The 13869-nt window shown below is 38.2% G+C and overlaps 2 protein-coding genes and 1 non-coding gene across 3 annotated transcripts; 1 reads left to right on the top strand and 2 right to left on the bottom strand.

Annotated features, from left to right (window-relative positions):
• Positions 1-4504: 4504 nt before the first annotated feature.
• Positions 4505-7624, bottom strand: LOC107745213 (beta-1,4-glucuronyltransferase 1-like). The gene is made up of 2 exons (XM_016559073.1): positions 6302-7624; positions 4505-4947 (listed from the first exon to the last, which is right to left on the bottom strand). The coding sequence occupies exons 1-2, from the start codon at positions 7403-7405 to the stop codon at positions 4756-4758; spliced, it is 1296 nt and encodes a 431-aa protein (XP_016414559.1). The 5' UTR covers positions 7406-7624; the 3' UTR covers positions 4505-4755.
• A 275-nt stretch (positions 7625-7899) lies between these two features.
• trnas-gcu (transfer RNA serine (anticodon GCU)) lies at positions 7900-7981 on the top strand. The gene has a single exon. It is a non-coding gene; the product is annotated as a tRNA-Ser (tRNA).
• Positions 7982-9369: 1388 nt separating this feature from the next.
• On the bottom strand, positions 9370-12574 carry LOC107745204 (prefoldin subunit 2-like). The gene is made up of 4 exons (XM_016559061.1): positions 12406-12574; positions 11357-11445; positions 10135-10258; positions 9370-10055 (listed from the first exon to the last, which is right to left on the bottom strand). Exons 1-4 carry the CDS (start codon positions 12475-12477, stop codon positions 9867-9869), a joined length of 474 nt encoding a protein of 157 aa, XP_016414547.1. The 5' UTR covers positions 12478-12574; the 3' UTR covers positions 9370-9866.
• Positions 12575-13869: the final 1295 nt, after the last annotated feature.

Genomic DNA, 13869 nt, shown 5'->3' with positions numbered 1-13869 from the left:
TTCACTCTTAAGATTTTTTTTTTTGTCAGTTTCTCAGTCACTCGTGTGTTGTGTGTGAGAGAAAGAGATGAAGGTGTATCTTGTTATAAATGCAATTGCATCATTCTGTGTGCATTTAAAGCAGTATTCTTCATTCACTCGATCCAGCTCTACACTAAAGTGTTTTCATGTAAGCGTTGCGTCATGTACTGAAGTGTGCACCTGGACGTCCATCTGTGTTTGTGTCAAATCAAATGAAGCGCAGGCTATAATACTGCTGGACTGCTCTCCTGTGTCACTCCTGCTGTTTTAGTGTCGTCTTTCATTAGAGCTGCCCTACACATGATCACAGTATTAGCAGGATCGGTTTAAAACACCGGCAGCCAAAGCATCCAACGACACATGTCTCACTGCCCCACTGATGACAGACAGCTTACCTTCTCTCAGAGCTGCCTTTGATTAGGTGAGATGGGTAGTGTGGACCTCATGTTGTACAAAATTAACGAACCGTAAGGGAGTTTATAGAATTACACTTTACTCCCTCTACTGGTTCATTTATAAAAGGACACTCAGACGTTTATAATAAACTCAAATATGCCTATGCAGTCCACCTTATTTTTAATGTAAGAGCGCGCGCGGACATTTGGTGTCATTGGCTTCCAGGACGCATATTTTTTAAGTAAAATTTAAGTATGGAATTAAGTAAAATCTACTTAACTAAGTTATATAAAATTAGCAAAGGAAATAAGTAAATATAACATGGCCAGTTAGAGTTTGATGAGTAATTTCTACTCAGTTTTCTGTCGGGGATTTGTTGTGTCGTGCCGCGCCGCATCCAGTGTAGACCAAAGATATGTATATATATATCTATGGTGTAGACAGCATCACTGATTATAATGAGTTCTATAGTATTTTGTCGTGCCGTGCCACTGGCGTCCGGTGTAGACACGGTGTAACATTGGTTTTGCTTTGTTTCACAGAACTAATCGTTGCCTGGGTTGCGTACGTATATGTGGGGCGGAGCTATCAAAATAGGGGCAAGACCCTTTTGGGGTACGGGCGTGTTTGTTTTGGTGATTTCAAATATCAACATTGGCTACCAGAAATTGCTTACCCCACCTTTAAAGCATGTGGTTCACTGACAAACATGCGCGTAAGTAAGTAGACAGCTCCTTATACTTTTTAAGGTAATATGTTGACATATCTATGGTGTAGACAGCATCACTGATTATAATGAGTTCTATAATATTTTGTCACGGCGTGCCACTCGCGTGCAAAAATGAATTATTCATGGCCAAGTGCATGATGGGAACAACAGGATCATGACTTTGATATTTACTTAAACAATCTTTGTAAAAATAACAAAAATTCCAAGTAAAATATACGTGTATGCTTAAATTGCGTACTAATATTGAATTTACTCTAGCACAAATAGCTTTCCTGTTTAGGCTGCTGCATTTTTGTTGTTCTTCTAGTTATAGTGTTAAAGTCCCTGTAAAGTCAATTCTGAGAATTGTTTCTGAATGCATTATAAATGTTACAAATGTATTGCTGAAACACATTACAAAGACTGTGAACTATGTAGTACTAATAAATGAATCTGCACATTCACAGAAAATAGCGAATTTCAGCAAAAATAAATAACAATAAAAATTGGATAGAAAGGAGTCAATGTGTAAAAATGTGAGTGAAAATTACTTTTTTTTTTTTTTTACCTATTTTTGTGGCCTTGGTATATCTGTTCACATCCGTTTTTATGCTTTAGCTCCCAGATTTGACATCAACACCGTATCAAAACTGTTATAAATGAACCAAAATTGTACTTAAAGTCAAACATAAAATGTTACAATAAGACCCAACAATACACAAAATAGCAGTGTTTAGTTTCTTAATGTCTCTCAGCTTACATTCATTGTATTAAACAGTCCAGATTGTAGTTCTGTCTCACTTAATTTTGTCAGTAATTTGTAATGATGGCATTTCCATGATCAATTACTGTACATCCAATTAAACTGTTTTTTTATGTCACTTGGTAGAAACTACTGAAATTAAGACGGATGCCAATTAAATATCACATCTGTCTAATTTTGCTAGTTTCTACAAAGTGACAGATGCATTTGCAGCAAAATGCATTGAGTTTGACTGGACGCATCTTGACACCAACAAAAGACTACCGGTATATTAAGTGTTTCTCCTCCCTTATAAAAGCTGATATGTCTGTTTATTTAATTATCTGAACTTTGCACAATTATATTCTTAATTTCAATTGAGTTTTTCCTTGCTATAAATCACTCTAGACCTACAGTGTTGTATTATCAGAAACAAACGTATAATGTGCAATAATTCATCTGCTATAGAAGTTAGACTGAAAGAGACCAACACAAATGTTGTAGATTTATTGTAACTAGATACAAAACAAACAAGTCAATATTAATAATAAAAACAAAATAACTTAATTCATCGTTCAACAATAGCTAAACCAGTGTTAGTTTCATGTGTAATCAAATAATAAGGTGTCCACTTTATGCTACAATTCTATAAAACACTTTACAATCTTTTTTTTTTTTTTTCAGTATCACAAGGTTTCTGGATTGAGTGTTTTTCCAGTGTCACAACATTCATGCTTCCATTTCTACACAACACTATGAGGATAAACGGAGTCAAATAACCAAAATGATGCTTTTATGACAAACAATAATTGGCAAAATAATATTACTAATGTAAAAATAAACTCTTTCAATATCAGGCAAGATTTTCACATCAGAAATTATTTTTTTTTTTTTAAATACTACTAAGTAAAAGAAAATGTATTATATTTTCCCAAAACAAAGGACGATATATACAAGCCCCTTTCAGTGTTAAACACTACATATCTTGTACAGCTGATGTAAATATCTGACATATACAGTATTGCTTGTTCAGTCTAATCATCACTACAACTGTACATTCCTGCATTAATCTAGTGTTGATTAATTGTCATCTACCCTTAATCCACAGTATAATTAATACACTAATATGATTTTCAGACGCTGCTCCCTGTGTGTCTGTGTCTGTCTGTCTGTGTGTGTGTGAGTGTTTGTGTGTGTGTGTGTGTGCGCGTGTGTGAGTGTCTGTGTGTCTGTGTGAGTGTGTTTCTACACAACACTATGAGGATAAACGGAGTCAAATAACCAAAATGATGCTTTTATGACAAACAATAATTGGCAAAATAATATTACTAATGTAAAAATAAACTCTTTCAATATCAGGCAAGATTTTCACATCAGAAATTATTTTTTTTTTTTTAAATACTACTAAGTAAAAGAAAATGTATTATATTTTCCCAAAACAAAGGACGATATATACAAGCCCCTTTCAGTGTTAAACACTACATATCTTGTACAGCTGATGTAAATATCTGACATATACAGTATTGCTTGTTCAGTCTAATCATCACTACAACTGTACATTCCTGCATTAATCTAGTGTTGATTAATTGTCATCTACCCTTAATCCACAGTATAATTAATACACTAATATGATTTTCAGACGCTGCTCCCTGTGTGTCTGTGTCTGTCTGTCTGTGTGTGTGTGAGTGTTTGTGTGTGTGTGTGTGTGCGCGTGTGTGAGTGTCTGTGTGAGTGTCTGTGTGTGTGTGTGTGTGTGTGTGTGTGTGTGTGTGTGTGTAAAATATCAGGTTCTGTGAGTGTCTTTAGAGTTGTTATTAGCATAAAGGTGGCCTATCGACCTTAATATGTTAATAGCTTTACAACTAATCTCTGGGTCTTTACAAGACCTCATCGCGTCAGTAACTCAAACACGCGTCACAATGCATGTTTACTTTCTCAGATTAAGGCAAGACACTACAGTTTTGAGATTTTGGGCTATTTGTTTTTTTCATAACCTGTTGTTTCAGACTAGTTGAAAGAAAACATTTGTTTTATTCCAATTAATATATTTGTGTCTGTAGATTTCAATTCAAATACTTATTTTATAGGGGTTTTTCTCGACTTCAGCAGCACTTACACCAAATCTTAGTTTTATTCTCATCTATATTCTGAAGGTTTTTACAAAGAGGTTTGTTTATATATCACCTGCCTGACTTTATACAACATTTTATTTCTAAATGCATTGTTCTTAGTGACATAAAAAAAATCTAAACTCCTATCTGAATAAACATTTGACTTTAACATGTCAACAAAATTAAACAACTATGAACCTGGCTTTATCCAATGTTCAGATTTATGTTTTGGAAATGTATGCAAATTAGTGTATATTTAATTAGACATATTTAAACATACCATTTTAGAAAACTTGCAATACAACTTTTTTTTGCAATTTTTAATGTAATCAATCAACTAGAAAATTATGGTGATATATATATATATATATATATATATATATTAGTTCATGCTTTGTACCCTATTCACCTGGGGTGTCTTGCCTTAAATTTGGGGAAGAAAGTGAAAAAAATACATTGAAAACCTCAGAAAAGTAAATGATGAAAAACGAATAAATAAATAAGTTAACTTTGAAGACATTTTACCTTGCTCTCAAATTTCAAAGTAGTCACAAGTGTAATGAAAACAAAAAGGACCATCTTTATTTAGTTTCTCTCGTGTCTTCAGCTTATTGATAAAATAATGAGCATTCAAGAAGAGCATCTCTGTTGACTGTAGAGTTTTTGATGTTTGAAATGAGTGCAGATACAAACAGGTTCTTGGCTTCAGTTTTGTGCATCTATGACTCACATGAAGTCAGGATTAGACGTGATCTCTCTCACCACCGTCTGTTTTCTCAGCAGTGGCGAGGCGAGTTAGGATACTTGGCCTTCAGGCTCTCCTTGAAGCTGCGGAAGAGGATGCGGTTCTTGCGGTTCTCCTCGTCCTTTCTGCTGTGAAACTCTCCCTGGACCTTAAACCCTCTGTGCACCACAAACGCATTGCTCAGCACAGAGAAGCGGTAACCTGCGATGTGAAGCTCACAGGCCTGAAGAGAGAAATCAGTCAGTAGGTAACGGAGCAAATTAATAAATAACAGAAATATTCATATTTTACACCACGAGAGGCTTCTCAGTTCACACCGGAACTCAGTCCACTTTCTATTCACAGTATACAAAATATTAATTAGTTTTATTGCAATATATATATATGTGTGTGTGAGTATATATATGAATTTACAAAATATGAAACATTTTTTAATTCATGTATTAAATACTTAATAAATTTTTTTTATAACTTTTCTGTGTAATTTTCACAGCATACATATACATTTTGGGGGTTAAAACATACAAACTGCAACGATAATTAATATTAATAATTTTATTATATAAATTTTATACATATATGGCATTCTGGAAACATCATATAATATGTTTAGGGTACTATATTAATTATTGTAAAAGCTATTACAAATATATACAATATTAAAAAATAATATATTATAGTTATATAATTTGATACTCTAAATATCACAATATAGCCTAATATACATACACACATGTGTGTGTGCATGCTGTGAAAAGTAAAAAATCTGAATATTTTTATATTTTATATATATTATTTTATTATGCATTATAATATATATATGATTACATATCAATTGCTCTTTTTTTGGTTTTAATTGCTTCTAATGTCCTGTATTGTATGCATCTTCCAAATGACTAAATGTAAATATTAATATATAAATAATATAATGCAAATATTGTAGTATATTATTATATTTACAATATCATAACATCATATTACAAACAACATTAATTGTGTGTGTGTGCGAACAAGAAGGTAGCTAGCCGCACACTGAGTCCAACTGAATTTGGATTTGACTTTTTGCACGATGCAATTTATAAAATAAAAAATGTTTTGCTTGATTTTTCAGTCTGTATTGGACTCAATGTGCGGCCTGCTACCTTCTTGTTTGTTTTCAAGTATTCCCTTGGCTCTACACACCTACAATTTTAGGTGTTTTAAAATTAAGTTGAGCTTAAACGCTCGCGCGGTGTATTATGGGATTGAAAACGTTGACAGCGGCTGAGAGCGTCAAAAAGATTGGGCATTCCTCGACTTTATGCAAATGTCGAGCGACAACCAATCGCTGTGAAAGGAAGAAGATGAAACGTAAACAGGGTGTTTTTCAGAGGCGTGCTCTGCCCTAAATTTGACGCCCCAAAGCAGTGGCGTTGTAGCGTTGCCAGCGGCACTGAGCGCAGATTTGACGCTGCAGTGGAAATGCACCGTAAGTGTGTGTGTGTTAAAAACATGATTTATTTTGCATGATTTTGCATTTGGCGAATTGATTGGTCGCGTATACACTTCCCGCAGGAGTCCACCTCTCCATCCCTCACCTGACTGATGCGGTTGAAGCCGTACTGCCTGAAGTTCTCGTCGTAGAGAGGAACCGTTCGAGCGCCGATGTAGAAAGGCTCCCACGGATCGGCCCAGTTTATAGCGTACGCCACCTCCAGCGGCCCGGAGCCCCTGCTGGCCAGATTGACCCACTGCGAGTAATTCGTAGGAGCCTGACAGCGAGGGCAAAGCTCGTCGTAAAACGGCCGCACCTCGCCAACCTGATAGAGCTGCACCAGCTCCGCCTTCGTCGCAGGCATCTTACGAGTGTGTCTGATCTCGAACGCGGGAAGCACGAGGACTTCGTCCGCAGCCGGTTCGCGCCTCATTAGCATTGCCACGAATTGGTGGTGCAGATTGGCGCTGGGTATCATGTCGATATCGATGACCAGGATGTAAGCGGCGTCTGTGCCACTGCGGGCCACGTTGCGAAGAAGGTTATTGGGGTACGAGACATTGTTCCCAATCGCGTAGTTTTTATACTTATCTCTGTACGATTCGAGCTTGGCGAAAACACCGGAGCAGCCCATGTCCTCCAGACCGGCGAAATGCTCTCGATCCTGGTCTGGGAAACTCGCCATTTCACCCGAGTGGCAAACCAGATGGAAATCCACCAACGCTTGAACCTGCGGGCAAAACAGGCTGAGGGCGTAAACGAACGCAGTGGCGAACTTGACATCTTGGCCGTTGGCGAATATCACAACGGATAGCGGATTCTGCCAGCGCTCCAACAAAGAGCTCAAATGGTGAAGGTTGTTGATGGTGGTATGCGTGGCCAAAGCCAGGTGGTGCGATCTGGGATCCGCTCCTGGCTTCTGATTGGTCGAGAAGTCGCTTTTGATTAGGTTCTTATAGACGCGGTACTGTCCGCTCCCATCGAAGATCCCGCCTGTGGATAAAGAGTACCTGAGATGTTCCCGTCTGGGGTTCTTCTCTCCTTGGTTTGCGGTCTTTTTGGAGCCGAAGAGCTCAGAATACTTGTAGCGCTGCTGTTTGCCGTGCAACTTTGAGAGGAAAGACAGATATAAAAGCTGCAACAGTGCAACGATGAGAAGGGCACTGAGCACCACCTTAAACACGGAGCATTTTTTAGAGAAATGCATTACAATTACTAGCACCTTTTGGTTAATGCTAATGAAATAAAGAGTGCTCACACAGATCAGCAAGGGTTAGCCAGCTATGCAGCCCTCATGCATGCAGCAGCCGACTTTGCATTGATTTGCATTGCAGCCAGAGGTAGTGCAGGTCAGTTTAAACGGGAATTGACTTGCATGTTTGGATGCATGCATTGAAAGGACGCCTGTGAACAGTAGAAGAGAAACGCGTTCGTGAAGAGCGCACACACTGCGCATGGCGGCGCATGTTTGTTTACTGTTCCGGTTAACGTTACCGTAAACACCGTAAAACGGGCTCGGCTCACTACTTGTGCTCTGGCGTACCTGTATGTGACTGTTTCGACTCCATAAACACTTCCTGTTTGTAACAGCCAGAAGAAACACTAGTAAACACGTATTAGACATCAAAACGTAGATGTGTTAAGACCTAAATGTCTACATATAGAATCAAAACGATCATGTACATGCACATGTATGTATCAGACGAGGTGGCCGAGTGGTTAAGGCGATGGACTGCTAATCCATTGTGCTCTGCACGCGTGGGTTCGAATCCCATCCTCGTCGGAAATTAATTTTCATTTATATTTTATCTTGACGGTTAAAATGACAGACCGGAAGTCCTGCAGTTTTGGTGTATTACGCGCTAAATGTGCTCAGCAAGCGCTAATCATAAAGTGCAATGATGTTTTTGCACATGGTGCCATAGTAATCTTTAGGTTTAAATAATAAAAAATACAGGGTAATATAAAAAAAATATTTTAAACATAATATTGTAATATACAACGGTGATCTTGAGACGGTATTTGTGAGACTTTGGAGCCCCCTACAGTTAAGCGAGTGGAATTTCCTGTCGTAAAAATCGACGTAATTACAGTAGATAGCTGTGCACGTGCCTTTGTTGCTGCCGTAAAGCAATCTGTCCTTTTCGCGGAATTTCGTACCCGCTCACCAAACTTGCATTTAAAAAACAACTCACATAACTAACAGATACAAACAATAACGGTAAACGTAATTAATAATAAAATATAAAAATAACACAAATTTAAAAGAAATTACACAAAACAAAAATAAAGAACTATAGGCCTATACATAAGGGTATTCAAATCAAATCTTCAACACTAATTCTGAAAAGTCCTTAAGATGGATTAAAGTTCCTTATGTCGCCAATGCTATCAATATCAATAGGTCTATCAATAATGATAGACCTTAAACTATTTAAAAAATGGCTATCTTTTTTTGATCAGTTTATGAATGTGATATTTACCTATATATTAGTAAACCCAAACTTACATAGTAAACCCCAGAATAGAGGTTTGGGGGTGTGTGAGAAAGAAACTGAAGCTGTTTGACTTATTTGTCAGTGTATCATCAGAATGATTTTGAAACTTATAATTAAAAACAAAACAAACAAACTTGCATACAGCTACTTTGAAGTAGTGTCACCCACATACCATGGTATATGCATATGGTAATTATTCGGTATCATGGTATATATTGTAAAATATTCCATAAAAACAACAAGAGTACAATTATTGTCACATGGAAGTCACTTTCAAAACACAGAGAAATCATTTACAGTACAGGGCTGCATAATTTAGTAAAAAAAATTACATTGAATCAGAATTTGAACTGTGATATAAACATTTAATCTCAAACACACACAAGTCTTAACTTTAACTTGGACTCGAACCTCTTTTTGTCCACATTATATTCAGTCATTTTTAGTCAAGCCCAGTCAGCTTGAATAATAATAGCAAAATTATTTCTCTGTTATTTTGAAACTCTATAAAACATGAAGACGAATATATTATTATTGTAATAATATAATTGTACTTTAATTTTCACTTTATTTTATACTCTAAATTAACTAAATTAGCTTTTTTTTTTGCTCCAACAAGTGTGTGAATTTATTGACAAACGAAACACACAACGCTGTGAACAGATCTTGCTGACTTTTGTATTTTTAATTCAATAACCAAAACAAGCACAAAAACAAAACAAACATAAAAAGGCTTCGTCCACAGTTGTACAGTCGTGACATGATAAACGATGGAGCCGAGCTGCGGTCAACAGTCAGAGGTCCAGGGTACGAGACAGTCGCTCGTTTCACTCCGCACCAAATATGACTAAATATCACGTCTTCCCAAAGCGGAGGAAAGCGAAAGTCAAGCCTCAAAACCATTTTGAATATGGTGAATTTATGCAGTCCGTTTAAACATGATACGACACGCTTGTTGACTAAACTGGACTGAAAAGCAAATAATGGAAAACAATTTAGCCGCTGCATTCGGCTGTAAATGTGTCATTGCGAGTTGTGTTTTAATGTTATGAACGTACAAAACGTGCATGACTTTCACTCTCTTTCGTGCTTTATGACTGGCATCTGTACGACTAAATAGAAACATGCCAACTCAGTCTCTCCGCCAACCAGCGTTTAAAGACAAATCCACTAGGAGACGAGCACTCCGGCGCCTCCTTTCGAGCCTCCTCCTTCGCTCTCTTTGGCTTGACTGGCGTCCGCTTTGCTCTGTTTGTCGTCCTCTCCGACTAATCGGATGTTGTAGCGCTCGCGGTACTCTGTCAGCTCCCGCCCTTTCGCCTGCATCTGTGTGTTAAGCGACTCCACGATCTTCGTGATCTGATCGGAAGGAGAGAAGCGTTAATAATGCATCGTTTATGACGAGCAAAGGTGTGCGAGTCCCGCAGCAGAGTCGTACCTGTTCTTTATTGTTTTCTAACGCAGGCAGGACTTCTCTGACCGTCCTCTCCACGAGCACGCCGCCAACCAAACGAAAGCACTTCCGCGACGGATCGACTTCCTTTAGCGTCTCAATGACGAGGCTGCGAAGAGGAAGTGATGACAAGAGCGCATGCGTTTAAACTGCCTTTCAGACAACCAGTCCATCAATTAACATCTTGTGAAGTGTTTGTAAGAAACAAATCCATCGAGACATGTTTTAACTTCAAAGTGTTGCGTTCGACTAGAATACAAGTCCAAAATCCTTAATATTGATTCTCCTGTGAAAAAGTCTGAATCGGGAGAGAATAAAGCAATAAGCCCCAAGAAGCCGTGGTTTACAGTGAATTTATAACAGCTGAGGGGCGTTGTTAGGCACAACGCGAAGCGGAGTCTAAAACCCCCTTAGCCGTTATAAATTAATTTAAATTAAACGCTAAGGGGCGTTGTTCACGTCGTGCCTAAAACCCCCTTAGCTGTTATAAATCCACTGTAAACCACGGCTTCACGGGGCTTATTGCTTTTATAAAACGGTTATTCCATATACGTAGTTAGATTTCACAAAATAAAACAGAGCAAATAAAGTGTAATGATATTAATAAAAACAGCTGAGGGGCGTTGTTAGGCACGACGCTGTTATAGCTGTTATAAATCCACTGTAAACCACGGCTTCACGGGGCTTATTGCTTTTATAAAACGGTTATTCCATATACGTAGTATGGTTTCACAGAATAAAAGTGTAATGATATTAATAAAAACAGTATTCTTCCACCAAACAATGTAGTTCCTCAGAAACAGTTGTGGTTGCAACAAAGTGGTTGCCGAGCAACACACAGAAGTAAACAAAGGTGTATGTTTGTAGAGTAATTTACAACAGCTTCGAACACGGCTCAGCCAATCAGAATCAAGGACCTGAACTATCCGTTTTATAAGTACGCACAGATCAAGCATCGTTTACAAGTGAAAACCAGTCCACTTTTTCACTGGAGGAAGAGTTATTATGGACTCATTTGATCAGAAGTGACAGTTTTAAGTTAAAATGTGATGGATGTGTTTCTTACAAACAAGCAGCTTTTCACTACACAAGATGTTAACTGATGGGACTGCAGTGGTGTGGGTTATTGTGATGTTTATATCAGCTGTTTTTTCCCTGCGGAGGATCCATGTGGGAAGGGAAGGGGAGTCACTTGTATTAAACACACCTGTGTTCATTGATCTCCATCTCAAACTCTGCAGACTTGGAGACCATGCTGCGCTGCTCCTGTCGCATCCTCTGGAAAGTAGCCACCACCTGATTCAAACAAGCACACAGATTAATAACACATGCATATTAATAAGGTAATAAATTGTAAAACATAATAAAAGATCATTAGGTTCAAATATACAGGTGCATTTAGAAAAAAAATTCTGTCATAATTAAAGTGATTAAAGTTACAATGTAATCAAATTATTAAATATAAAACTTTTAAAATATAAAAAAATATATATACACATTTAAATAAATATATGTGATGTAACATTAATATTTCATAATAGTTTACATTATACATGTATATTTAAAAATGTATATACAAATTTTAAAAGTGTGCGTGTGTGGGAATGTAAAGAGATGTATAACCCTGTGTTTTAAATGTAAGTTTATGACCAAATACAAAACAATATTACGCACATTATGAAACCTAACGCCATCACACATTACAGCAAATTGACGTTAAAGAGTTTATTGCAGGATAACGTTACATGTTAAACACGTAAAATCTGTTAGATCAGGAAAAAAACTCCTTTTTGAATATGAAGTCGTCAGGAATGCCTCTAAACGACGAGACTTGTGTCCTGTAAGTGTTGTATGACAGGATTAGTGACAGATTATGCACTTTCCTTAAAGAGACAGGAGGGCATGTGCTAGTTTAATGGGAGGAGACCGAGACATTCAACCTAACGTGAAATACCCAGATTACACAGATTTATAAAAATTACAGTATCTGTTATCGCTCATGCAGCTGATCTGAAGTTTGCATTGGCAACTATAAACCAGCTCGCGCGCGTCTCAATCCGTACCGACAACAATACACACCCGATCTTCATGCTTCACAGCCCAACGCGAGCGAGCGACGCGACAAAACCTGAACACATCCATGCACTGAGGGGCGTCGGGCGCTCGCGGCTTTGTTGTTTACAGCAGACGCGTTACTCGCTCGCGGCGCAGATGACGCGTTCATGCGTTACTGTAATAAACCCGACGCGTCGTTACCTGCTCAGCAGACGGAGCGGGCTGCTTTCCGCCGCTTTTACCGCTCGTGTTATTGCTACTGTTCGCCGCCATGATGAACTGCACACAGCACCGCAGTCAGGACCCCCAACGGTCACATGAGGGGCTGACCGCGACGCTCCTGACTGAAATTACCGCTCTCGCTGTACGAATTTTTTTAACCACACACATAAAATACCCTTATTCACCAGCAGGCCCGGATTGGCTAATCGGGAGCACCGGGAGGATTCCCGGTGGGCCGGTCTGTTTTTTTGGCCGCGAGGGCCGCAGTGTTGTCATGCCACTGGGGTTGAAAATATGGATGCTGTCCACTGATCTATAATAGATGTTATATATATCTATCAGTGATGCTGTCCCTAGACTGCCTGCACTCATAGCAGCCCCACTCTTTTTATTTATAATTTTCTCGCAGCCCATACTATTATTTTCACCTGACCATATCAATAACAAATTCTCAATTGATAATTAATCATCATTTTTGCGCAAATCATTGTTTTATTTGTGAAGTAGCCGCTTGAGGAAGGCTTTAAGACCAAGCGGAATCCTCTGCAGGCTCCCGCTTCACAACTCAACGAGCGGGTCTCGCGCTGACGGCAGTTCCCTTCGTCGTCCGCGTTTTGATTCAGTTTGGGCGAATGCAAACAACTTATTGATCATGAGCCCAACATTCAATCTACCTGAGGGAAGACGTCTTTCATTGTAATGCAGTTAAATAGAGAGAAAAAAATACATTACATTTTTTAAAACTTCTAGTATTCTTGGATCTCATTATTGAAGTAGGCTACAAATCCAAGCACCGTCCTTTAGTGTGTGTGCGGTCCGAGTCTGTCCCGTCCACACTGACCATCACCGTCTTCTTACTGAACTCCGCCTTCACCTGCACAAACACAGCAGACATCAGTGTTTAACCCTATAAAGCTACTGCATCATATTTGATGTGAATTTCTAAACCTCTAAACCCTAATCTTTACTGATTTGTGACCCTGGAGCACAAAACCAGTCATAAGGGTCATTTTTTCTGAATAAATAATCTTTCCATTGATGTATGGTTTGTTAGGATAGGACAATATTTGGCTGAGATACAACTATTTGAAAATCTGGAATCTGAGGGTGCAAAAAAATCTAAATATTGAGAAAATCGCCTTTAAAGCTGTCCAAATGAAGTTCTTAGCCATGCATATTACTAATCAAAAATTAAGTTTGGATATATTTATTTTATTATTTATTTATTTATATATTATATTTATTTAACCCAGGAAACACTGTATCATTGCTGTTCATGAGCGCAGCTCTGCTTTGTTTACGGCGGTAACCCAGGAAACACTGTATCATCGCTGTTCATGAGCGCAGCGCTGCTTTGTTTACGGCGGTAAACACTCTATCATTGCTGTTCATGAGCGCAGCGCTGCTTTGTTTACGGCGGTAACCCAGGAAACACTGTATCAT

This window comes from Sinocyclocheilus rhinocerous, unplaced genomic scaffold (genome assembly GCF_001515625.1).
Source record: "Sinocyclocheilus rhinocerous isolate Xijiao unplaced genomic scaffold, SAMN03320098_v1.1 scaffold1153, whole genome shotgun sequence".
NCBI classification, from domain to species: Eukaryota; Metazoa; Chordata; class Actinopteri; order Cypriniformes; family Cyprinidae; genus Sinocyclocheilus; species Sinocyclocheilus rhinocerous.
The sequence above is the reverse complement of the archived record's forward strand: the minus strand, read 5'-3'. Positions and strand labels throughout refer to the sequence as shown.